This window comes from Chionomys nivalis, chromosome 3, assembly GCF_950005125.1.
Source record: "Chionomys nivalis chromosome 3, mChiNiv1.1, whole genome shotgun sequence".
Taxonomy (NCBI): domain Eukaryota; kingdom Metazoa; phylum Chordata; class Mammalia; order Rodentia; family Cricetidae; genus Chionomys; species Chionomys nivalis.
In genome coordinates this window covers 748,207-775,683 of record NC_080088.1, presented here as the reverse complement: position 1 = coordinate 775,683, position 27,477 = coordinate 748,207, and the positions used below count along the sequence as shown (strand labels likewise).

Below are 27,477 nucleotides of genomic sequence, written 5' to 3'. Positions count from 1 at the left end.
CAAAACCCAGTACCGCCTCTGGGCATCCATTTAAATACCTTGTGGGGGTGTTACTAACTCTCCCCTGGGGAGGGATCAGAACCTGGCATGCTGGGATTTGGAGTCCAGACCAATGCAACTCCCAGTCCGGGGGAGGGGGGCTGGAATGGATGCCAGGGACTGGGGTGACGCTCCCAACTTAACATCACAACCAGGGAGACACTTGCCTTTTGATTTTGTTTTGGAACTCACCGCTATTTGTGGGTATCTTTGCAGGTGTGATTCACATTTTTGTCACTAGGTGGAGGTGTTGAGAAGCTTTGTGGACAGAGCTGTTCTTAGTCATCTAAATTTATGTAGCTTTCTCTGGCAGCTTTATCAAATGCCCATCCTTCCACTCTGCTCACAGGTCTTGCCAAGGCTGATATAGGTTTCCAGATCAGGCTTCATGTTTAAATTCTCTATGCACATTTGTGCTTGGCTGTCATGCTTGAAGGAAAATTGAGACGCAGAGGATGCCTTAAAGTCTCTGGGTTCTCACTTTCAGTGGTGTGGTCCATAATTTTTTTTAAAACACCCTTTTGTAGGACTGGAGAGATGGATCAGTGTTACAAACATAAGGACCTGCGTTCAAATACTCAGAACCCACATACAAATCCAGACACAGTGGCCCCCAGCTGTTATCCCAGTAACAGTGAGACAGGAGGCAGAGACTAGAGTTCTCCTGGAGGCTGGGGTTAGCAAGCAGGGTGGTGCAGAGATCCAGGCCAGAGAGAGATCCTGCTCAAAAAGTAGAAGGCACCTAAGGATCGACACCCAAGATTGTGTCTTCAACCTACACAACACAGATATGCACAGACACACAGAGAGAAGAAACACATGCACGCATGTACATGAGCAGATACAGATTTATTTCTAAAGTTTGTCACATTACTAGGTCTCTTGTCTTAACCCCTTGCAGCTTCCTTTGTGTGACAGAAATGGAAAATCTAAGGGTTTTTGGTTTTTTGCTTGTTTATTTGTTGGAGTTTTGTTGTCGTTGTTAGGTTTTTTTCTTTTTCTTTTTTGGCTAACTCCAAATGGTAACAAGTAGAAGGTTCAGACTATACAACATCGATGGAATGCAGGGCTGAGGTATTTCTCCCTCAAAGAAACCCTTGCTTGCTCCACGCCACGCCGCAGACATACAGGGCAGACGGCAAAGCCTCACTGATAGGAGAATTTGACAAGCTTGTGCCGAGCCTGGTCCAGCCTTGAGAGCCGCCTCTTCAGGAACTTCCTCTTCTCTGTGGTAGCCTTCCGCTCAGCCAGGAGCCTGTTGCAGTTAGCCTTGTCCTGTAAGAGCTGAAGCATGGCTTTCTCCATCTCTTTCCCAAATGTTTGTAGGGTGAAGTACTGGATGATCATGGGGATCTGTCTCCCAATGCTCCTTCCGCACTCCTAGAAGAAGGGACAGGACACAAAAGGGTTAAAAGTGGAAAGAGCCATGAGTGCCAGATAGACTCAGGTTTCCAAAGGGGAAGACCCTAGCAGGTGGGCAGAACTGGCCTGGTCTCAGACCTGTTAGCATGCAAGTAGAGCATGACCTGGAAAGATATCAGTTTGTCGGGATTCTGCCCTACCAGCTTCCCTTCATAGAAAGGGGTAAAATGAGCTGGAAGATGGTCCACAGAAAGCCCAACTCCATTTCCAAATGGCAGATCTTTGCTGACAGAATCGCTCATCTGTCTTCATCAAATCTCAGAGCTTTCAGTGACAGGGAGCAGGATTGTGCCAGGCAGAGCTCTGGGCTAGCTGCCTGAAGAAAGTTGGTTTCTACCTGAGAGGATTTTCTGCCCAACTCCTCCTGTCCTGAGATAGGGTGGTGTCCTAGACATACAGTACTGCTGGTTCTGCAAGGCAAGTACTTCTCTGGAACTCAATCTCCTTCCCTGGGATAGCATGAGCCCAGCACTCTGGGGATGGTTAAGCCAATTCACCATATCAATGGATGCCAGAATAAAAGGAAGACAGATCACAAGTACCTAGTTGGAAGTTCAGGGACATATTGCAAGATGGCATGCAGCATAGATATATTTTAGGACCAAAGACAGCTGGAATGTGGCTTGTCTTCAAATGGAAGTGGAGAAGACGAATCAGGAACACGGGGCCTTTCTGGAGGCATAAGGACCTCAGACACCCAAATGTGGACACCTTAGGTAAGAGGACCACAGCTTGAAAGAACAGCTGATGCCTGCAGACACAACCCCTCACTTCTTCTACAACATGCAGGGACCTTGATATTATGCTCTGAGAAATAAGGCAATAGGAAGGACAGATGTGATTATACTGGGAAGAGGTCCCTGGGGTGAGCAGACGCCCAGATAGAAAGTAGAAAGATGGCAGCTGGGGAGTGTGAGAGAACTAGAGCAGGCATTCAATGGAGAAAATGCTGTTTGTGGCAGATGGAAAGTCCTGGAAGGGCATGGCGGGAATGCAAAGGGATCTAATGTCTCTCAGTTGTTGCACCAAACAGCAGTTGACGTGGAAAGGCTTGTGTTGTGCATGCTTTACCAGAATTAAAGCAAAGAAGATAAGTAAGTCATAGGGTGCCAGGAAGCCAAGCCGCATGGTGCACTCCGGAACTACCCTAAGGGAACACACTGCCCCTGACATACCGAAAGGCCACCTACGGAGCAGCACAGTACCCAGGAATCCCAGTTTACAGCTCAGAGGTGCACATGGCCACGGGGCCTTTCAGAGTGAGGGCCAGAACAGTCTCCAGGATCTATGGCAATACCTGAACCTGCTTGATACTGAAGGTGAAGAAGTCTAGAGGGTCAGAAGTGTGGTGAACTTCTGAAGCACTTTGGAGTCTGAGGCAGGAGGACTCCCAGGAGTTTGGGGCCATCCTGGACCTTGTAAGTTCCAAGGCAGCCTGGGCTACAAAATGAGATGTCACCTTTAAAGAAATAAATTAATAAAGATCTGAGGTGACTTTAGATGTACAAGAAAATCCTAGGAACTTTGCTAAAACTCCAGAAAGACAGCGTCTGTTTAAAACACAACAAACACAAGACTGGAAAAATAGCCCTCCCACGACTGAGCTGGGTCTTTCTGGAGCTGGTACTGTAGAAGCGGTTTTTGGACACTACCAGTTGACCCTGTGGCTGAGGCTTCTGGAGGTCAGTTAACACTCCCTGTGCAGAAGGAATCCCTGCTGGTGTTAATTTACACACATAACACTACACAGAAAAGTACACTGAAGGAGAGGGAGTGGCCTGGAAACCTAGTTGCTCTGGGCCATTCCCACACTTACCTGGTAGTAGGCATTCAGGTGCTGGGTCATTTCAGTGACAGACAAGTCCTTTTGAGGAGGTTGAGAATTATGTTGAAAGGTAACTGGGTTTAACACTTTATTATTCTGTTTCTTGGCTTCATTCTCTCTGACCTCCTCCAAGGCTCCCTTGTAAACTTGGTCCTGGCAGTAGACAATCTGCTCCATCTGGAAGTGAAGTCGGATCAGCGCTTCAGCTTGTTTCTCTTGCTTTAATCTGATATCTTCAATTTTGGACTGCAAGGAGAGAAAAACAGTCACCAGCCTGTTGTGGGATATTTGTACACTGTGCGAAGATGCGTTGCTAGGATCGGTGTAATAACAAGCAGAATCACCAATAGCTAGACAGAAAGAGGTTAGGTGGGATTTCCGGGGACAGAGAAAACACTGAGAAGAAGAAAGGCAGAGTTGTCAGACTCTGAGGAAGCAGGATGGGCAGTACAGAGATAAGGTGGCAGAATGTAGATTAATATAAATCAATTAATTTAAGTTAAAGGAGCTAGTTGGAGAAAATTCTAAGCTAATGGCCAAGCTTTCAAAATTAATAATAAGTCTCTGTGTCATTATTTGTGGGCTGGTGATCCAGAGATAGTCTGACTAGAAGTTTACTATAACAGCCGTCAAGAAACACATGATGCAGAATAAGAACACAGGACACTTGGTCCATCCACAAGTATCAGGCCACCCCCCAAGAACAAACACAGGTATCAGCTGGGAACAGCCCCTGTACCCCCTTGCTAGCTCATTCATGCCACCCTATCAGCTGAGGCTGGAAACCAGGGGAAGCCTGAGCCGGGTGTGGGTCGCCACCTGCTGTAATGGTCAGTCTTCAATTTAGATTTAGAATCACTGCGGAGGGTGTTTCCAGAGAGGTCTGACCAAGTGAGATGGGAAGGCCCACCCTATTGAGGGCAGCACTATCCGATGGCTTGCGGTTCTGGACTGAATACAAAGGAGGAAAAGCTGAGCAGCATCCCTGCTATGATGGCCTGTATTCTCTCAAACTGAAAGCCAAAGCCAGCCCTTCATGAAGCTGCCCTCGCTACACACTGGTCACAGATAAACATCTGTCAAGGGATTCCGTGAATGGCAGACGGGTTTTTATTATATTTCATGTGCCCGTGGGCTATCAGGAATAGGTTCATTTCCTCTGCACAGAACGATGCTCCTGCCTAACAATGCTCTTTGGACATGTGGGTTTCAATATCTCACCTCTGAATTCATTCCCCCACCCCTTCTTCCCTGTCTCATGATTGCTTTAACCAGAAGAACTGTAACCTTGTCTTGAAGACACAAACATAAACTTGAGTCTTCATTTCTCTGAACAGACACAAGAAAGTTGGGATGGTCTCAAACAAAGAAATCGTGCTTATCTATTATTCTTTTTTTTTCTATTATTCTTTTAAAAATAATATGTAGTTTGATTTACCTTGGCAGCACTGAAGAGGTTAAAAAAGTCACCAAAATTGTTTGATGATACACTTATGAAGGCCTTTCGAACCATGTCTGATGAAAGAGGGGAAAAAAGTTTAATATTGACAAGACCCTCTGTACTTTGTATAGACTGGGAGTGGGGGAGTGAGGTTAATGTGGCTACAATTCCTTTCTGTTCCCTCTGCCTTATCCTCTTCCCCCTGTAAAGAGGAGGGTGCGCTCTGTGGCTGAGGAACTCTGCAGGTATCTGAACCTCGCTATCTCTTGGCATGGATTATACCCTGTACTGCAACTAGCTTCAAAGGATGTTTCTAGCAAATTATAAATACAGAAATTCCTTGTCTAAAACTTGTCATCTCCATCTCGTTCCTGTCTGTGAGCCCTAAGTGCCCAGCCATCTACATGAAATAAACCCAAGAGCCACTTACGGGAGTCGGAAAGTTAACTTTAGCCCCTTTACTCTGGAGAATCCACTTCAGTCTGTGGAATTTGTCATCTAAGCCACTAAAGCCTAGGTATCATGCAGGAAGGGTCATAGACATGATCACCTGACGGAAGCGAGGGCACAGCCTCTGATGCCTCTCTTTAGGTGTTATCCAACATTTTTTTTTTTAAATGAAGCAGGTCTCTAACTGGCTGGAAACTTGCAAGTAGAACAAGTTGGCTGACTGGTTAGCCTCAGATCGCCCCCCAACGTCCCCATCTCTGGCTCCACGGTGCTGGGATCATAAGTGCATGTTGCTACACTCAGCTTTTATGTGGGTTCTAGGGATGGGACTCAGGCCCTCATGCTTTCTAGACAAGCATTTTGCTCAATGAGCCACCTCTCCAGTCACTGTAATCTGAAATCTTACATAATCCTACCCATTTTTGCCTTTAAAACTAAAACTTCCATTTGCCTCCATTTCCTCGCGTACACCCAATGTCAACTGTGGTACCAGGTTCTTCACTACAGCTCTGTGCTAGGAGGGAGCTACACCCCAGTCCCAGTGACAAGCCCTCTGCCTCCTCTGTAATTTCCACCCAGTACACAAGGTCAGGGAAGCCTGGCCCCAAGTTCTGTGATTGTCTGAGGGGGTTGCGAGAACCCAGCTTTAGATAGGACCAACCAAGAGAATGGGAGGCCTCTGACAGCGAACCTCTGTGGCCTTGTACAGCGTTCCTTAGGGACGCTGTGTGCACTCACCAGTGACCTTTTGCAGCATGTCCACAGCTGGCTCCTCTAGGACTTTTATTTGCTTTTTGATGATGTTCTCAAACGTCATATAGTTCACAAACCCTGGCAGCTCCCGGCCACGATACTGATTTTCAAATACTTTGATCTGGCTGCATATCTCAGCAGAACCTAGGGTTAAAAGTATTGTTTTCACAGAAACCATCTTGCAGGATGTTTTTTTTTAAAAAGAAATAAAACCAACTCTGGTCTTTCTGAAAAGATGAGTACCAAGAAAAAAATGAAATGAAATAAATGTTGATTATGTTCCTTTAAGACTACAATAAGAAAGCTGTGTCAAAGGTCACTTCTCTCAGTTGAGACAAAGTGAAATGCAGAGCCAGAGACCACAGCAGAATACATTAAGAGGAAACCAGGAAACAACCTTGTGTGAGAGGGTTTATGAGTCCATTTGCATTTGACCAGAGAAGAAGGGTCAAAGTGCACTGTAGAAGGAGGCTGGGGAAGCAGACAGGCACCTGGAAGGCCCATGTGTACATGAAGCAAAATATTTGTTCCTCTCCCTGCTTCCAGAACGACTTCTGTGAGAGACATCCCATCAGGAGCAGAACCTGCCCAAGGCTCCTCTCTCCTATCTCGGGAGGGAAAGTGGTTCCATGGGAAATGTATAGGCTGGCATTTCATATGCAATTTCACCCATTTACAGTGGGCATGCCAGCGACTTCTAGCAAATCACAGGTCTCTGCTATGACCCAAACTGCCCGTTTCTGACACCTTTCTGTCCTCTTGAGGAACGGTCGCTGTCATCAAAATCAGTCCTTCACACGCTTCCTCTCTCCAGCCCTCTATGTTGTGCCTGTGCTTTTTGTCTGCCCACGTCTACCCAGACCATACGTCATGTCCATCTTCTCTCTATTCAAGGAGCATAGATTCTTCTAAAACCCATGATTAACTGGGGTGATTAACCAGCATTTTTCTTTAGATATCCTTAAGAAACAAAAACAGATAGTTTGGGGTCTGTGACTCAAAGAAGATCAAATGTGGCTCCTGTGTCCACACTCCACAGCCATTCTGATCCCCTGCATAACACTCTAAAGTTTCCCCCAAATCCCAGGTTCATGATGTTTCCTGGAGTCACTGCTGTGGAAGGAATATGTCCCCCTAGTTCGTAAGTTGAACCTCATCCCTTCTGTGTTGACATTGAAAGATAGGCCTTTAAAGAGTGACCAGGACATGCTGGCCTCACCTCACAGATGGGATGTGTGTCCTCACAATGGAGGCCAGAGGAAGCTGGCTCTCATCCTCCACACATGAGGACCAAGCTAGACAGTACCATCTTGGGAGCAGAGATGAAGCCCTCACCAGTCTCCTCATCTTCTTGTGCCTTGACTTTGAACTGTAGGCAAGACGTTCTTTTGACTGTAGCAATCAAATTCAAATTACCACAGTGTCAATTACACTAACCCAAATGGATACTCACTGTTTTCAAAATGTCTTTCAATATAATAATTCCATTTAAGAAATTCATTTCTCAGGTTGGTAAACAGCCGACTCTCTCCCTCTGATATGGTTTCCTGTGCTTGTACCAAATCAGTGATATCCTTATTGAAGGCATTAATTTTCTGTGAAGGAGATAATTCACATATAACGATCAGGTGGATAGATGAAGCTCATACCATGAGGGTTGTTGAGCCACATGAAGTAGTGAGGAGACATGTCTTTGGTACCAGGAAATCCTTCTCCTTCTCCCCGTGCTCCCCAGTCCCCACCAGCTCTACCCCGCTTTCATCCATTAGTGCTGGTCACTCTTGTAATACTAGCGATGGACAGAATATGTTTCTGTCCATCTTAGGAGACTGAAGACAGAAGAGATTCCTGTAAGATAGTGATGCAGGAATCCTCCATGGGAAGTCACAAGTGATAGCGTACATCAATTAGAAAGAAGGTTCTCTCGTTGTCGTCTTCTGGTATATCTGCACCGTACTTCTGCAGCTCCTCGACTGCAACCTGATAACTCTCCTTTATTTGATTTTCCAGCAGTGGCAGCGATTTCTGAAGTAGAAAGAAATGAGTGGGACATAGACATATAGACAGGAAATGCAGAGGAGGCCCCGAGCTATCTATCCCCTCATCTGTGTGGACCTCCCATGGCTCCTCGACCAGTGAACTGATGTGGGAGTGATTTCTTTCTAATCTGTTGCTTTCATTGGTTAATTAATAAAGAAACTGCCTAGGCCCATTTGATGGCCAACCCTTAGGTAGGCAGAGAAAACAGAACAGAATGCTGGGAGAAAGAAGCCGAGTCAGTGAGTTGCCATGATTCTCTCACTCCAGACAGACGCAGGTTAAGATCTTTCCTGGTAAGCCAGCTCGTGGTGCTACACAGAATATTAGAAATGGGTTAGATCAATATGTAAGAGCTAGCCAATAAGAGGCTGGAACTAATGGGCCAGGCAGTGTTTAAAAGAATACAGTTTCCGTGTAATTATTCCGGGGCATAAGCTAGCCATGGGCGGCCGGGTGCTGGGGAAGCAGCCCCGCCGCTCGCATTACAACAGTGAACCTTGGCAGACAGGATTTTCTGTCCATGCCTGTGACATTCTGACAGCCTTTGAAGGCTTCCCTGATGCACAGTAGTGCCTTAGAGACACCCTTTCCACCCAGGTCTACCCACACACCTGCACTGGGTATATAACTCTGTAAAACTGCCCACTACATATGGTTCATGCTTAAAAGAACCACCCAGAGACAGTTCCTTACACATCTAAACATGAACTCTGCAGAGACCCTACACAGAGCACCTTCTAGTAGCTTCTGAGACAAGAACAGATGAACTAACATGAGATTCTTCAATTCTTGTATTATTTTCAACAGATCTCTACAGCTTGCTGTCCCCAGACTTCTCAAGGCACAGAACTTAGCAAGAGCAGGCCTGCCTCTATCTGCATCAAGGAGGACCAGAGAGGGTCACTCAAGATCATGGTGCCCTGCAGATGCCCTGATCTCCACCTGCATCCTGGGGGCCGCAGGAACACCTTGAACTCAGGAAGAGCCCAGGGGAAGAAGATCACTGCTGGGTTCTTTCCACAACAGTCCTCAAGCAGGTATGGACTCTAAATCCACATGTGCTGAGTATTCTCAACTCCCCAGTTGAGAACTAAGGGGTTGAGATGCAGACTCCACCAGGTAAGAGAAAGTGAACATGGCTTCTATCTGAAGAGGCCATTTGAATTCAAGCTCTCGAGATCAATTCCAGAATGAGGGTCTCACAGCCGTGCCACCCAGAACCTAAGGGTGATAGCAGCAGGAGCCAGCACAAAGCCTTCAGACTCCCAAACACAGCATGTCTGTGCAAAGAGATCTTGACCAGCTTGTGTGCCCAGAACCATCCCGGTCCCAGCTTAGCTTGATGAAGACACAGCCTCCCTGGCTTACACAGATGTGTGCGATGAGCTCCGTGGTCAGTCTCTCTGCCAGACGGGGCACTGTGGCCCTCCCATCCTCCAGAAGAACACTGAGGGAATAGGAGAGAGGGTCTCATTAGACTCAGCCAAAACACAAATCTGCAGTCTGCTGTGGGGAGGCCAGGGCCAGTTTGGGAACTATCGATGATTGGGTACCTTGAGATTGGTACTCATGAAGAATTCAGAAATGGTTTTATACAGTGATACAGGGGAACCAGCTAGGATAGTTCCACAATGGGCTGCAGTAATCCCCCTCAGCACATTAATAATCAGAGTAAAATCTGTTTTCCATAAAACATATGTACACAACCACAGCTATGTTATCATAGCACCATGTGAACACACATGCACACCTTCTATGTGTGACACACAAGTATACACACATATCTTTCTGTGTGTGACATGTGAGTAGACACACACACATGGTTCCATGTATAATACAAATTTTAGCATATACACACTTATCCATGTAGTCTACACATATGAGTACATACATTAATGCTTATGCACATGAATATACACAAAGCATATAGATTCAGATCTTCATGCACTGGGCAGAGGTGCCTCCCACTCTTACCAGCTGAGTTCAATCCCTTGGTCCACCATGATGGAAGAAGAGAACCAATTCCCACAAGTTGTCCTCTATTCTCAACATGAGCACTGTGGCGCCTGTGCATACACAAACTATCCCCCTCCCCCCCCCACACTCCTCATGTCAGGTCTGCTCTTGACTAGTGATTTTCACTACATGGAACAGTATGGTGGAGGCACCTGAAGTGTGGGTGCTCCTTGAAGAAGTCTTGCTCCATCTTTAGGGCCTCAGCCAGGGTCATCCGCGTCTGGATGTCCTGCTGACCCCTGCACTTGACTATCATGTAGCCCTTCTTCAGGTGGAACACGAGATTCCTCACCACATCAACGACCTTGTCTTCAGCCCCTTTGTCCACCAGATCAGGCTTGGTCAAGATCCCTACAGGATAGGCATTGAGATTGGAGAACACACACTGGTGAGAACCAGCCACCAGCAGCAAAGGGCTACTGCCTATCTGTGCTGAGTAGTTTTTTATCAAGTTGACACAAGCTAATGTCATCTTAGAGGAGGGAACCTCCATTAAGAAAATGCTTCCAACCAGGCATGATGGCTCATGTGTTTAATTCCAGCACTTGGGAGGCAGAGGCAGGCAAATCTCTGTGTGTTCAAGGACAGCCTGGTCTACTACTTGAGGTCCAGGACCAGGACAGTCAGGACTAGAGAAACCCTGTCTCAAAAAAACATCAAAAAAAGAAAGACAGAAAGAAAAGAGAAAAAAAAGAAAAGAAAGAAAATGACTGTAGGCAATCCTGTAGAGCATTTCCTGAATCAGTGATTGGTGGGGAAGGGTCCAGCCCACTGTGGGTGGTACCATCCCTGGGCTGGTGGTCCTGGGGTCTACAAGAAAGCAGGCAGAGCAGCAAGCATTCCTCCATGGCCTCTGAATCAGCTTTTGCCAAGTTTCCATTCTGTTTGAGTTCCTGCCCTGACTTCTTTCAGTAATGGACTGCATCTAAGTTTGGGTTTTTAATGCTATGAATAGACACCATGACCACAGCAACTCTAATCAAGAAAACATGTAATTGAGGTGGCTGGCTTACAGTTTCAGAGGCTCAGTTCATTATCATCATGATGGGGGCATGGCAGTTGACAGGCAGATGTGGTGCTGGAGCTGAGAGTGCTTTATCTTGCAGGACACAGGAAGTTGATTGACAGTCACACTGAGGGAGGCTGAGCAAGAGACCTCAAAGACCACCCCCTCAGTGACACACTATCTCCAACAAGGCCACACCTCCTAATAGTGCCACTCCCTTTCAGGGTCATTTTCTTTCAAGCTATTACAGACTGTTACCTGGAAGAGTAAGTGGAAATAAAACCTTTCTTTCCCAACTCGCTTTTGGACATTGTGTTTTATCACAGCAATAGTAACCCTAAGACATAATCCATTGTGAGACAGAGAGGGTAGCTAAAGAATCCATGCAAAGTTCACAGAGACAAGTGCAGGTGGCCTTGGGAACACAGTTCAGTCCCTTGATCAGCTGCAGGCTCCTTCCTAGCACCTCTCCATGGCCACCACGCAGAGAGACAGCAGCTATGCATCCTTTCACTCTGTGTGGACCTTACCATGGATCCTCAGCCAGTGGGTCTCAGCAAATACGATTTCCTCCCCTGTAGTGATAGGAACGGCTTCTTTCTCCCAGCATTCTGTTCTGTTTTCTCCGCCTACCTAAGGGTTGGCCTATCAAATGGGCCTAGGCAGTTTCTTTATTAATTAACCAAACTGTTTTGCTATATGTAATTTTTTTTTTTTTTTGCTTTTTCGAGACAGGGTTTCTCTGTGGTTTTGGAGCCTGTCCTGGAACTAGCTCTTGTAGACCAGGCTGGTCTCGAACTCACAGAGATCCGCCTGCCTCTGCCTCCCAAGTGCTGGGATTAAAGGCGTGCGCCACCACCGCCCGGCTATATGTAATTTTACTATGTTAAAATGAAAGCCTTCTTTTTTGTTTAAACAGAAAAGGGGAAAATGATGTGGGAGTGATTTCTTTCTAATCTGTTGCTGTCGTTGGTTAATTAATAAAAAAACTGCCTAAGCCCATTTGATAGGCCAACCCTTAGGTGGGTAGAGTAGACAGAACAAAATGCTGGGTAAAAGAAGCCGAGTCAGGCAGTCGCCATGATTCTCCCACTCCAGACAGACGCAGGTTAAGATCTTTCCTGGTAAGCCACCTCGTAGGGCTACACAAAATATTAGAAATGGGTTAGATCAATATGTCAAAACTAACCAATAAGAGGCTAAAACTAATGGGCCAAACAGTGTTTAAAAGAATACAGTTTCCGTGTAATTATTTCAGGTAAAGCTAGCTGGGTGGTGGGACGCAGCCCCGCAGCCACTCATATTACAACACTCCCCACGCTTGCCCACCCCTGACTCCTCATGCCTTTCCTACCAGGGAGACAAGATGAAGGGCTCACTTCCTCCCACCTCAGTGGGATCCTGGCTGTGCACTGAGCTTGGTCCATCTGGATCCAGGCCATGTATCCCCACTGGCACACACACACCACTGTTATGTCCCACTCTCCTCACCTATGGTCCTGTCCCCTTCAGGGTCCACCTCCTTAGCCATGCTCAGTGCCTCTGTGGTGGCGATGTCCACATTACTGGGGACAACCACCAGGCTGATGGTCTCCTGTTTCTCGATATATGTCTTGATGAGTTTCTTGATCTGTAAAAAATGAGATGGTGACTCCTAGTTATGAAGACAGATTAAGAGTGAGATGGTTGTGGCCATCCACTTGCTTCAGGCTCTGGCTTCCATGGACTGCACCCCTCTTTAGTGAATCCTGGCCATTCAGTCTCACTCCCGCCTCCACAAGGTCCCTCCTAGACATAGCCCTGGAAATACTCCAGTGCCCCTTGAAGCCCAGTGTGGGTCAGAGTGGAGTCTAGAGTCTCACCTGCAGTCCGATGTCTGCAGGCTGGTTGCCCACAGCCACCCTGGTGATCCCAGGCAGGTCAATCAAGGTCAGGTCTGGGACATTTGGGGAGCTGACATCCAGGCTAATGAGTTTATCACTGATTCCCAGCCCTACCCCAGCAATAAAGTTCTGGCCTGTAGAGGAGGTAAAAGGAAGCCTGGTTAAGCTTTGTGGGGTGGGATAGGGAGAAGAGACTGAGGGAATCTAGACTAGATAGATGGAGGGCATCTTCTTCCAGGGAACTCTGGGAAAGCATGTCTTGGCTATGCATGACCCCACAGGTTCCTGTATTGAAAAGTTGGATTGGTCCCCAGCTGGTCATAATTTAAGCTTCTAGACACTTTGTGAGGTGGAACCCAGCTAGAGGAAGTAGGTCACTGGGGGACAGGTCCATATGTCTCATTTCTGGCTCTTTCCTGTGGCACTCTGCTTCTCTCTGTCAACGCTTGTCCCTGTCATAATAATGTTCCTCCAGGATCATAGGAAAAGGTAACCATAGACCAAAGCCCTCTGAATCCAGGAGAGAAAGTATGTCCCCCTGAAAGGCATCCTGGGAGGTATTGTGCCACAGCCACTGAGAAGGAATACAGAGTCTCTTCTGTCCGGGGGTCCTGGGTGTTTGAAGGGGTCTCATTTTATTTATTTATTTTTTTGTGTGTGTGCTGGAACAGGGCCCTGACAGAATGACTCTACACTTCTCCTCCGACTCCAGGCAGGGTTGACAGGCAGTCAGAGGATAAGGGACAATGAGACCCCGACCTTTGTTGATGGCCTCTTCCACCTGGGAGGGATCAGAGAGCTCCACTTCGATGTCGTCATAGATGACCTTGCCTCTCCACTCCTCTCCTGGTTCCAACTTCCTCAGTTTCAGCACCAGAGGGCACCTGGTGACGATACCTAGGAGATGTGGTCCCTGTGAGCCCAATGCTCTCCTCCTAGTATGGCACCCTCAGCTCTGTGGGGACCTTGGTGGAACCTTTAGGGTACCAGACATCTCTCACCAGCCCCCACCACATCCTGTTCACTCTGCCCCTCAGCCTACTTTATCCTGCCCCCTGTTATGGTCTCCTTCCAACTCCTGCCTTTACCATGACATTTCTACTGGGTCCCTGTACCACGTCGGCTCTGACCTCTCCCTGAGCACTCGATGACCACCTCCATCATGGACTTTAAGCAGCAACACTAACCTGGACACCAGTCTTCTCTCCAAAGGGTATGCGTCACCTCAAAGGAAGGGTCTAAGAACCTGACCCACTTAGTCGTGGCTTCTGCAAACTGCAGATTTCAAGTGACTCACAAAATGTACAATGGAGCAGTCCAATGGACTGAAAGCTGCTCCCACCCCCACCCCTGTGTGGGCGCCTGCCTCCACGTGCTCAGCCCCTATACCTACAGTGACTGTTGGATACAGAGCCTCAAAGGAGGTAACTTGGGCTCATGAAGGGCTTGGGAAGCTGCATGGGAGAAGCTCAAACCCTAAAACTGGTGCCCTTGTGAGAGGAAGAAGAAACTGCTGAGCTGCACCGAAGAAAGGCTGCCCTCAAGCCAAGGAGGAAGACCACCTTTGTTCTGCTGTGTGCCCAAACTGGGAGGGGATCTGCTTCTATCTTTTGAGCCCCAGCTCCCACAGTCTAGCAAGGCAATAAGCACGGGGCTCTCACCGCTGCCTCTGGGGAGGGCCACTCCTGACAGTGCTTCCAGCACAGAGCTCTTCCCTGAGCTCTGGTCCCCAATGACTGCTATGGCAGGCAGGGCCAGGTCCTGCTCCACGCCCAGGGCCCGCAGGGAGTCGATGAGGTCAATGCAGGGCCGCACCTTCTCCTCATACTGCGTGCAGAGGTTGTTCACAGAGTCCTAGATGAGGGCAAAGCAAGAGTAAGATTGTGCTCCGTGGGAGTGCTCCAGCCAAGGCTGCCGGGTTCAAGGACAGTTATACACTGTGTCAGAATCCTCAAGACAGTGATAAATGGGAAGAAAATATTTGAAGAAACAATAAACATGGGTTCCTCAATTTTAATGACAACCATAAAGATCTAAGAAAATTAACAAAACTCAGGCATGGCCCATTAGAATCAAACTGTTCTAAACTAATCATATCTAAAGGTATTTTTAAACTAGCCAGAAAGGGACTGAAGGAATGTCTCTGAGGTTAAGAGCACTTTCTGTGTTTGCAGAAGATCCAGGTTCTTCTCCAAGTACCCACATCAGGTGGCTCACAACTGCCTGAAACCCTAGGCCATCCAATGCCTTCTTCTGGTATCTTCAAGCACCACACACTTGTGGCACACAGAAATACATGCAGGTACACACCTATGAACATAAAACAAAAGTAAATTCATTTAAGTAGTTAGAGGAGCTAGAGAGATGGCTCAGCATTTAGAACACTCGTTGCTCTGGGAGAGGATGTGGCTTTGGTTCCCACCACCCACATGTTGGTTCATGTGGTAACCATCTGTACCTCCAATTACAAGGGACAAAACCTCTTTCTTGTGACCTCCCAGGTACCAGGCATGCACATGGTACCCATATACACATGCAGACCAAATACACACTATGTGTGTGTGTGTGTATAGTTTTTTTTAGGTTGAGAGGAGCAAAGACCAGCTTAACAGATAGTTTTTGTTTGTTGGTTTGTTTGTTTTAATAGAAAGAACACAAGTGTGGAGACAAAGGAGTGACTTTTATTTACTTATTTTTTAGTGCTGGGAATTGAACCAGGTGTTTATACATACTAATCACATGCTGAACTACTGAGCTACCTATCCATTCTACAGTGATTTAGGATTACTTACAAAACACCCATATTGGGTTTTTGTTTGGTTTTGGTTTTGGTTTTTCAAAATGGTTTCTCAGTAGCTTTGGAGCCTGTCCTGGAACTTGCTCTGTAGACCAGGGTGACCTCAAACTCACAGAAATCTGCCTACCTCTGCCTCCTGAATGCTGGGATTAAAGGTGTGCACCGCCACCACCTGGCTACACTATCATATTGCATATCCAGTAAAAGTAATGAAAGGGAAGAAGGATTTATGCACAATCACATGCTGTACCACTGAGCTATATATCCATTCCACAGTGTTTTAGGATACAGACAAAACACCACCATTATATATCCAGTAAGTGTACCTTTAGAAATGGAAGAAGTATTACGTACAAAGACTTCGGAGTATGCCTGGGACTAGTGTGTCTCCAAGTCAAAACTTGACTGTTGCTATAAGCAACCTATAAGAAGCCGTGGTGCTGTGGAACAATCTTTTTGCACACTGTGAATATTTGTTGCTTTCACGGACTTAATAAAGAATTAAATGGCCAATAGCTAGGCAGGTGGAGATTAGGCAGAACTTGAAGACCAAAAGAAAGCACAGGGAACAAGGAAGGCAGACTCACCAGCCAGATGCAGAGGAAGCAGGAGATGAATATACCATGCTGAAAAAATGGTATCACCACGTGGTTGAGCGTGGATAAGAAAGGGCATTTCCTCTATTGAGGTTTACTTTTCTCAGATTACTCTAGGTTGTGTCAAGTTGACTTAAAACTAGCCAGCACAGCCCTGGTTTCATAGAAATTATCTCAAAGACAAAATTAATAAAAAGAACTTATCAATAAGTGGAATTTTATCAGAACTAAACACCTGGTTGAAAAATGTGAATACAAGCCATAGTCAAGGAATATTTACAAAGCATGTATCTGAGCAAAGTTTTGTACCTTAATATATAAAGTACTCTCAAAACTCAACAAGAAAATGAATCACATGACTTCTTCAGGGGGTAATGTCACAATAAGACCTCACAGGAGTTATAACTGGAGACTGAACCATTTAGAGAAAGAACAGTATATCACATTCGGGACTCAGGGCTCTGCCAGTCCCCAATAACCCCCTAGCTTCCCAGACCAAGATTATAACTGACAACATTGAGTGAAGGAGATAGATAGCCCATTCATTGTTCTCACATTGACCCAAGCAAAGTAAGCAGCAAGACAAGAAAGCCACTCTGTCAGAGAAGCAGCAGGCCTCATTCTCTTCTAGCATCCCATACATACTCATAAGTGCAGATCCACCCTTTTCTCAGGTGGACACAATACATGTCCTGTGGAGAGTGGCTTTTGGTAGCAGCTCACCATTGCCTGGCTGTCATTAGAAGCATCAGAATATTTCTGTGGCTCCAGGTGACTGGATGCAGAAGTCAGCTCTTTCTGATGGGCTTTCCGGGAAGAACTCATACTTGTATTTTTTTTCTGGGTGGATTTGCAATGGACTTAAAGGGTTTGATTCAGAAGATTCTGGAAGCGTTGCCACTGGTTGAATCCTTGACTAAGAAACACAAAAGAGACACCAATATTTAGAACTACCCTATCTTCTCTGTCCACCCCAGGAGTCTGTGTATCCAGCAGCATTTCATCATTTTCTCTTCTAGAGAGGGGGTGAAACACATTCTTTGTGTGAGTTAGGAGAGTTTACCACAAAAGAAGAGTAATTCTAAAGGTACTCATGGAGTCTGTCAACCTATAATTTTTGTTCAGACACAATTCTTATCTCCCCTACCTTTGAAAAGACCTCTTATTTCTAGAAGATCTCAGGTTTTAGAATGAAGGCACCTTCATTCTCAATTTGAGCCTTGGCTGTTGTTCCATGGCTGTCTCAGTTGGTCTTATTAGACCACCAGGTGCAATTACTGGTCTCCAGAGCTTGTGCCCACAACAAAGATTCCACATGACTACTCTACAACAGGGTTTGAAGAATTATTTTCTCTTCTTTTTCTTTCTCTGGTATGTATTCCCTGGGTTGTGTCTACAAGCTACAAGTGTGCGCAAGTCTCTTGGGACTTGATGGATCTCAGAGGCAGAGCAACCTCAAGGGTCACACCAACTTCTGCTCACTCAGTGACCTGGGTAGCCAACTATACTTTCAGTTCAAGATGAGCACATGGGCCCATCTAGATCTTTTTCCAATCAAAAGGAGGAATTCCCCAGCTCCAGCACTACCACATTTGTGGTAGATGAACAAGGTATCTCTATTTCTACATCTTCTCCTAACTCTTCTGCAATGCAGGGCTTATTGCAGAGAGTCCATCAAGGCAGCCCTGCCACACTTCATGCAGGTTCCTGCCTCAACTAAAGGTAATGGTCATGCATACACAAATAACCAGGTAGGTGTTCTCTAAACATTTCTATCCAAGCAGGCCTGCACCCATTTGTGCTGTCCTTGGGGTGGTTGGGAACAGTTCCACTCTATAGGAGGCAGTGGGTATTTGCCAATGCCCCTCAGGTGACATATATCATTCATTATGAAAAAGACCCCAATGGCGGGGCTCCTCTGGATTTCTGTCCTGTTTGGGAAGCATCCTCAGGCCAATTGGAACAGGAGCTGCATGGGAATAGGACTCAGCCCCTTTCACTGTTAGAGCCCCTAACCACCCCCTACCTTGTCTGTCCAGGAAAACTGAGACGATAAAAGTGGGAGCCTTCCCAGGCCTGTCTGGGTGTTAAAGTGGCCACAGGGAGACACAAGAGTCCTCTCTTCTCCCAGGTTCCTGCCCTCCATGTCCCCCTGAAGTTCAAATGGAAGGCCTGTGGGACACCCTGCACTCTGAGCAGATGTAGGACTTCAGACCACCCAGGACATCTCCTATCTGGGGACTGGAAAGACCCTGGGAATGTAGATTTCTCTACACAGATCCTCTGTCAACCCTTCCAGCAGAAGTCCCCCAAGGCCTGCACTTCAAAGTCTGCCCCTGGGTCACCTGGTTTCCTCCCACCCTTAACAAGAGATCTCCATCTGCTTTCCCATGGGCTCCTGGCCCATGCTGCAGGGGATCTGAAGCCTCTCATAGAGGCCTTAGCCCCAGATTCCAGAGATCCCTGGGACCCCACCCTCTCCTTTTGCCAAAGTGGTTAGAGGCTCTAACAGTGAAACAGGCTGAGTCCTATCCCCATGCTGCTCACTGTTTCAGACTGCCCCCTGAAATCAGCAGCTAGGTGAACCCTACCATGTCTAGTCCAGTAGCTGCCTGAGCTGTCACTGACCCTCTAATTTTAATGGCACTAAGCAATGTCCCACAGTACCCTCCAGGATCTACAAGGAACCCAGAGGTATCCCCTAGCCTTGAGCTAGGGCTTGTCCCCTAGTCCTGGTTGCCACTCACCAGTATCTTTCATAGTGATAGAGTGCTTGGCTTTCTGGGCTTCCCTGTCTTAAAACAGTGTTGGCTCCTCCCCTTCCCAGGGAGAATTGAAACTTAGGGAGATTGCCTGAGCTTACAACCCAGACTTCCTCCACGCCACACACAAACTGTCACTGTCCCCATTATTGTAATAGCACTAAGAAATGCCCTGCAGTGCTCACCAGGGTCTACAAATATCCAAGGAAGATATCCCCTAGTTCTGCACAGAATCCTGTGCTATACTCAGTATCCCTGGCTCAGCTAGAATGTGCAGCTGCCAGGACTTCGGACCTCTTTCGACAGCATTGGCTCCTCCCCTTCTGTGTGAGAACTGAAACTTAGTGAATTGGCCTTCCCCACTACAACCACATCTGCCACAAACTGATCTCAGAAACAAAACTCACCCTTAGGGGCTCTTGGCTGTGACCTAAGGCACAGAAATTGCAGATGGCTGCCTGTTTTCCCTCAGGACCAGCCCACCTCTGTTCCAACTACCTAACCTCCTCTCAGCTAGACACAGCCTTACTAGCCTTTCCTTTCCACTGGGCCACCTGTGTCAATGGTAGCAGGTCCCTTCTGGTTCTTATCCCAGCCTCAGATCCTGCACCTCCCCCTTTCCATTGTTTTGTTCCCTTCAGACCTCCCAGTGTGTGCAGTGAGCCTCTGACTTGTTCTGGTTGAAGATTAACAGAAATGGTGGCCTCCTACCGGACTCTTATTGGTGAGACTCTTATTGGTGCGCACACTGACACCTCCTACGAGATAATATTGCCCGACACTGGCTCCCCATATTCACTCCCTCAGGTCAGTTCAGTCCCTGACAACCAGCCCCCAAAGACTGCTGTGATGAAGGAGTGCCAGCCAGTACCAGACCCTGCACCAGCTGCAGTCCAGGGGTCCCATAGCCTGAATGGAAACAAACCCCTATTGTGTAAGGGAAGGAGGGGACTGAAGTCCCTTTGCTATGCAGAACAATCCCATGCAGGGGAGGCCTGAGAAAAACCATCCCAGGTCCTGAGGGCTTAGCACCCTGCTCCTGCAGGGCTGCTGAAGGTGACAGGTGCTGGCCTTCATGGAGAAGTGGGGCAAGCTCAGCTGCAGCAGACCCCTGCTCTGCCAAGAACTTACCTCAGCTCAGGGAAGTGAGTGCCTCTCCTCAGAGCCCAGGGACTTGGTTGCTGCAGCTCCTACCTGAGCTGCCTGCACTGGCAACTGTCAGGACAGACACCGAAGGAGCAGGGCCCTGTCACAAGGTCTTGACCTCTGTCTCCAGGCTGAGGGCAGTGTGGCGAACAGGGAAGACGGATTAAGTGAGCCCAGATGCCTCTCAGCACTGTGCTATATAATTCATACCCCTCAGTCCTCTTTCTCTTGCATTTCCCAGTCACTTCAGACTTGGGTTTCAGTTTCATTTCTCTTTGGCTCCTCGTGACTCAGTTCAGTCTGTGTTGAGAAACAGAACAGCATGCCTGGCTCAGATCATCATGCCTGGCTCAGACTCAAAGAAAGCAGTGGGAAAAATGGATCTGAGATCGGTGATCTTAGGAAGGTGGCCATGCCTAGAGTAAGGGGCAACAGTAGCAGAAGGCTGGAAGGGGGACACGGGGAAAAGGACCCCTGTACATGGGGGAAAGAACTGGGATCTGTGACAGCCCTCATGGTGGACAGGATCAGCACCTGCCTAGCTCCCCAGGCACGCTGACTGACATCCGGCAGAAGCTGCAAGCAGTTGTGTTCATTCTTAGCCTGAAAGAACTTCAGAGTATCCCCAGCCCCCACTTGTAACACCCAATTCTGTGTTATGCCCTCGGTACAGTTAGCGTGCCACTGTACCTTACGCAAGTCAGGCAGGGGCCTGGAGATTGAACACACAAAGAGACCAGGGTCATTCGAAAGGAGATCAGCTGAATGCCGTTTATTCAGACTTGGGGAAGTCCTTAAGTACCTAACTGCTGCACAAGGACCTTCGCCCAGGCAGTTGGAAAATTACCATACCAACCAAGGAGTCAATGCCCTACAGCTAATCACCAGGCAGAGCAGGAAGAGCACAGGAACAAACAGGATGCTTAGTTAGCTGACCAGAAACTGTCCTAGCAGATGCACCCCAGGAACAAGGGCAGACCCGGGCCCTACACCCACTCACCTCAAAAGTTCAGTTCTCTCTCTCTCTCTCTCTCTCTCTCTCTCTCTGTGTGTGTGTGTGTGTGATGATTATGGACAAAGTCATGTGCTCTCGGGGGTTCCTTTACTCTGCCATTATGAAACCATAAACCAAATTAAACACTTTCTTTTATTAGTTGCTTTGGTCATGGTGTGTTATCAAAGCAATAGAAAAGTAACCAAGATGCTGGCTAAGACTACGTCCCAGGCTGGAAGCTGAATCTCCAGCTCTCTCTACCTGCACTTGGTCTTACTGCCCAGGGCCATGTAGAGTATAAATGTACCTAATTCTCTGTTGAGCCTAGCAACCAGGGACTGCCAGGGTGAAAGATAACCCAACTCTTCAGAAATAGGAAATGGTGTGAGGGTCTCAGTTGAACCTTCCATAGCAGTAGCCACCTTTAAAGCCATTTATCCCTTACTCAGATAGATCCAAAACCGGCTGGCAAACAATCCCTGTACTCTTTGGACACAGTCTCACCTCCCTGTCATCTTCCTTTGCTTGAGCTCCATGTCATATGCACAGCACCCATTGATATCTGCACGACAGCAGATGGTAGATATAAACCTTGTGCTTGTACCTTAGTTTTGCATGGAGATGTATGTATATTAAGATCTAATTATCAGTTCCTCATCATTCAAAACCGTTGGGTACTCAGCTCTAAACGGGAAGTTCTATCACACCTTTCCACAAGTCTCAGCGATTGTTTCGGAAGAGGTGACAGAGACAGTAAAAGCCAGGGGTAGTGGAGGGTTGCAGAGAAACCGCGCTTTCTGGACATGATAAGGCCATTGCACTCATGAACTAGCGACAGCAGTGGCTACATGCATGAGATTTAGCCAGCCAAAATCCAACACAGATCAGGGAGGAACTCATTACGTCTCACCCTTGGCTGAGGAGTGCCTAGCAACTGATGGTTGCTGTGGAAGGAGAGTCGGTTTCTTTCAGGGTACAGCCCCTAAAAGGCTCCATACGCTCCACAAGATGGGCCTACACCCCTGCACATACTGTAGTACTTAGTAGAACTCAGAGAGTTTTTTTTAAAAAATGAAGTTGGGATCAAAAATTGGTGGTGAGGGAATGATTTAGACTAAATTGGTGTATTTAGTCAGAATACATGTCCATATATGAAATTCTTAGACAATAAATACATAAATGTGTTGAGCACTGTGTCCTGGAACACACATGACTCAAAAGAAAAGGGTTCCCAGGAGTTTCCATCCCAGAGGATCCTAACACAGCAGAATTTAATTGAAAATATAATTCTAGGTGGGGGAGCGCTCAGTACTGGGGGACATTTAAATGTTCCTTTTGTGTGGACCCCTGTACCAGAACCCTAACACAATGAGCAAGCACAGGTTAAAGCTATATTGTCTCCTGATCAATATGTTATAAAATGGACCCAGCCCCTAGAGCACAGGGAGTTTCAGGTGCCACCTGGCTCCTCCTGGCCAAGAACTGGCCACAGTGGGAATATTTTTGTGGTGGTCTACAAAAATACACAGTAGATGACAACTGATATGGTTTATGAATTCATTGCCTATGGATTCATATTGATTCTGCCTGTAATTTCCTTGTGTGACACCATGATCTCACCCATAAAATAGCCATAGGATTCGTCCCACTACTGTTGGCAACACGTTCCTCATTTATTGGGCACCTTTGTTCCAGTGATCGACAGAGGGATGACTTCCTCTTTTACTGTGTGCTTCTGGTGAATAAAATACGCCTTTATAGTCTAGCTTTTGTTCCATAAAATAGTGAGAAACTTAGAAGCCTGTTTTCCATCATTAGCTAGCTGACGAGGCAATAAAGTGCAATTAGCTAGACTGGGTGTCTCTGTAGGATTGTAAGCTCGACTTTTCAAGGATAACACTCAAGCACGGAGGTGCAGATGTCTGGTTTATTGAATCAAAGTCTTTAGGACACTTAGGGACCCAAAGCACTTGCCAGCGTCTATGGCCAGGCCCAGTTGATAACGGATAGGCGGAAATGACAAAACTCCTTAAGCAATTAACACTTTGCAGGAACTTTTAACCTCAATTCGTGGTACTGCATCTTAGGTCCATATAACTGTTTACGTTTAAGGCTTGAAATGTATATTGGTGACAGGAGAAAGTAATTAACCAATTAACCAGGTCAAGAAGGAAACAGAGAGAGGCTTCACAGATGGCCAGGGACTGCCAGAAATAGCCTACCCTCACAGCCTTGAATAAAAAGTTACAAACTTCTCTCCTGTAATCTCCTCCATTTGCCCTGGGGATACATGCAGGATAAGAAAATATATTTGGGGGCATTTTCTCATTGTCAGCCTTTCTGCCCAAAGTGCTGACACGCTTTAGGCAGGTTGTCGTGGTTACTCACAGGTCATTTGCCCCGCCCATCACCCATAGGTTGCTAGGAAACTGCTCCCAGCTGCAAGACATTCTCCTGTCAGGACAGGGGTGGGGATGGGAGGGGACATGACACGGGCTGGGATAGACACTTTCATACTTTATTAATTTAAAAGGTTAGCTTATAGTGTTAATCATACCTTAAATATGTAGGTTAGTACAAGACCCTTTGATTTCCCTATAGTTTAGCTTTTCTCCCTAGCAAGTCTGGCATTCTTTCTTTGTAGGAGATACTACTACAACCAGAACTCCTTTCTTTTCTTTTTTTTTTTATTAATTTTTTATTGAGTTCTACATTTTTCTCTGCTCCCTTTCCTGCCTCTCCCCTCCCCTTTAATCCTCTCCCAAGGTCCCCATGCTCCCAACTTACTCAGGAGATCTTATCTTTTTCTACTTCCTATATAAATAAATTAGATCTATGTATATCTCTTTGGGTCCTCATTGGTGTCTAGGTTCTCTGGGGCTGATTTGTGGGCAGGTTTTCTTTGCTTTATGTTTAAAAGCCACTTATGAGTGAGTACATGTGATAATTGTCTTTCTGGGTCTTGGTTACCTCACTCAAAATGATATTTTCTAACTCCATCCATTTTCTTGCAAAATTCAAGATGTCATTATTTTTTTCTGCTGTGTAGTACCCCACTGTGTAAATGTATCACATTTTCCTTATCCAACCTTCAGTCAGGGGCATTTAGGTTGTTTCCAGGTTCTGGCTATGACAAACAATGCTGCTATGAACATAGTTGAGCACATGTCTTTGTGGCACGATTGAACATCCTTATACCCAAAAGTGGTATTACTGGATCTTAAAGATTGCTTCCTAATTTTCTGAGAAATTGCCACACTGACATCCAAAGGAGTTTACATTCCCACCAGCAATGCAGAAGTGTTCCCTTTACCTCACAACCTCTCCAGTATACGTTGTCATCAGTGTTTTTGATCTTGGCCGTTCTTACAGGTGTAGGATGGAATCTCAGAGTTGTTTTGATTTGCATTTCTCTGATGACTAAGGATGTTGAACATTTCCTTATGTGTCTTTCAGCTATTTTAGATTCCTCTGTTGAGAGTTCTCTGTTTAGGTCTATATTTCATTTTTTATTGGATTATTTGTTCTTTTGATGACCAATTTCTTGAGTTTTTGTACATCAGAACTCCTTTCTATATCTATTCACCAATCAGATAGCTAACAAACATTCTCCCTTTGTTTACTCAAGAAATGTATTAAGATCCCGAAACAGCTTTTGCAATCTTTTCTCTTGCCTGAAATCTGTTGTGTTGGATGTATAAAAACTGTACAAGCCGGGCAGTGGTGACGCACACCTTTAATCCCAGCACTGGGGAGGCAGAGGCAGGTGGATATCTGTGAATTTGAGGCCAGCTTGGTTGAGGAGCTAGTTCCAGGACAGGCTCCAAAGCTACAGAGAAACCCTGTCTCAGAAAACCAAGAAAAAGAAAACAAAAACAAAAACTGTATGAACAAAGAGGCTCGAGGGAACAAGAGCTGGAAAGAGTACACGACAGACCCTCAGATTGTGTAAGTGAGTGTTTTCCTTCAGACCACCTACTCCTAAAGACCCTCAGATAAAGGAGAGTTGCTTAGATCCTCACTGCTTTGGAGGTTTCCTTTTGGCAAACCTGGGCACAGCTCTCGGAGCTGATCTCCCAGGCTGCCGTAGAGTGGACCAGGATGTCACTGTGCCCATGTCACTGAACTATGGGCATTGCAGTCACAGGGACCAGGCTTCAGGGTGTGAAGCTCCCTGTTCAGCCCCAAGCTCTTTGACAGTAAACAAAGACAGACTGGGCAGCAAGACACAGAACAAGGGCCAGTCTGTGTCCAACTCATCGAAGAAGCTAGTCATTGAGTGAAGGGCCAGCTGGCAGCCAGAGCCTTGCCATGGTACACTGGAGGCTTGGCACCAGGCAAGGTAACCAGGCAGACGTCAGGCTACTGGAGAAACTTGTCCGATTCATCTGCTGTATTTCAGGTGTCCTTCTGCAGGGCCTGCTTCTCCTGAGCACATAGAAGATGGAACTAGGCAATGCTTTCTTCCCCACTCTGTCATACCTCTGTCTGATTTGTGAACCCCATCACCAACAAACAGTAAGAAGAATGAACCCCAAGGTTCTGGCTGCAACAACAAATCTGAACCATCAATCAGCGTGTCCTGGGATGACTTGCAGGGAGGACTGTGACAACAGCAGCCTCTGTGGTTCTGTCCTAGTGTGTTGAGTGACCAAGATGCCCAGGACTGATGCCCACCTGCCAGGCCCTTCCCAGCTTCCATATTATTTTTCGTCATCATCCATAACAGCATTTTATACTTTTGTAAACACTTCTTTGTTACATTTTGAGTCAAAGTCTCCTTCTGTACACTAGGCTGGTCTTGAACTTACAGTAATCCTCCTTCCTCCATTTTCCAAGTACTAGAATAACCAGTGTGTAACACTATTTTTAAGCTGAATCAGACTCTTAGCCAAATTTAGCAGAAGGTACAGAATTGTATATGTCACCTCTTCGTCCAAGTGCATAGCCTCCCCTTGCCAATGTCTTCAGCAGAGAACTCTTTGTCACAGTGGATAAACCTACAATGGCACATTGTCACTCAGTGGTCACAGTCAACATTTCTACAACACAGTCCAGTGACAAGGACCACAATTCTAGTGTCACTCTGTGGACCATTGTAGGAGGAAGCCACTTATTTATCCCGGGCACCCAGAACCAAAATAACCACAAACAATATTAATTAAAACACTGCTTGGCTGCTTGGCCCATTAGCTTTAGCTTCTTATTGGCTAACACTTACATATTAATTTAACCCATCTCCATTATTCTGTGTATTGCCATGTGGCAGTGGCTTACTGCTAAAGTTTCAGCACATCTGATTTCAGGGGCACCATGGCATCTCCTGATTGCACCCTTCTTTCTCCCGGCATTCAGTTCTATCTTCCCCGCCTACCTATGTTCAGCCCTTTCAACAGGCCAAGGCAGTTTCTTTATTCATTAACCAATAAAAGCAACACACAGACAGAAGAACCTCAGACCTCCCACACCATACCATCACTGCCCCAAGCCCTAGGTAAAGATCCACCATGATGATGTTACTCAGCACACCATCACAGACCCAACCCCTGGGATTTTTGGTTGTGTCTCTCTGCTCCTGCCCTTGGTGACCCCTGAGCTCTCTCCTTGCCCATCACTGTGCCTTTTTCAGGAATATTACAGAATTCACTACGAAGCTTTGTAGTAACTACCAGTGGGGGTTCTCTGACTGTCTCTGCCTAGTCTTGCTTCCCAGCATTGACCCAGAGCTGAGGACAGTCAGAGGCTGATGTCTGGGCCCAAGAATAAACTTTGGAAGGGAATTCCCTAGGTAAGGCAAATTTTGCTTTTGTAGAAAGATGTGTTATACAAGGACCCACTTTCTGTCACTGTGACAAAACCCAGAACTCATCAATTAACAGAACAAAGACTCATGTTGGCTCACAGTTCTGGAGATGCTAGTCTATCATTCATTGACCTTGTGATAAGGCCCTGAATCATAGTAGGTACTGTAGCAGAACAAAGACTCATGTTGGCTCACAGTTCTGGAGATGCTAGTCCATCATCCACTGATCCTGTGATAAGGCCCTGAATCATGGTAGGTACTGTAGCAGAACAAATCTACTCATCGCAAGGCCAAGAAGTGACAAGAAAGAGGAAAGGGGACTGGGCTGGGGTCCTGGAGTCCCACAGTCCCCATCAAGGGTACACACCTCTCGCTATGCCCACCACTTAAGAGTTCTATAAACTCCCAGTAGTGTCACTCTGAGATTAAGTCTCCACTACCCAAGCCTTTGGGAGATGCTTAAGATCCAAATGATAGAAGCTGCTGAAATGTGCTCCAGACAGA

At 46.6% G+C, this 27,477-nt stretch overlaps 1 protein-coding gene across 2 annotated transcripts; it reads right to left on the bottom strand.

The window, feature by feature from the left end:
• Positions 1-901: 901 nt before the first annotated feature.
• On the bottom strand, positions 902-20,352 carry LOC130871217 (interferon-induced GTP-binding protein Mx1-like). 2 transcript variants are annotated; one of them, XM_057764557.1, is made up of 14 exons: positions 20,162-20,352; positions 16,992-17,184; positions 14,537-14,729; positions 13,635-13,772; positions 12,855-13,009; positions 12,484-12,622; positions 10,139-10,337; positions 9,339-9,417; positions 7,833-7,955; positions 7,384-7,525; positions 5,916-6,074; positions 4,725-4,801; positions 3,278-3,532; positions 902-1,419 (listed from the first exon to the last, which is right to left on the bottom strand). In XM_057764557.1, exons 2-14 carry the CDS (start codon positions 17,091-17,093, stop codon positions 1,186-1,188), a joined length of 1,995 nt encoding a protein of 664 aa, XP_057620540.1. In that variant the 5' UTR covers positions 17,094-17,184; positions 20,162-20,352; the 3' UTR covers positions 902-1,185. The 2 variants fall into 2 exon arrangements, with proteins under 2 accessions (XP_057620540.1, XP_057620541.1); XM_057764558.1 differs by lacking the exon at positions 20,162-20,352 and adding an exon at positions 19,016-19,071.
• Between the last annotated feature and the right edge of the window lie 7,125 nt (positions 20,353-27,477).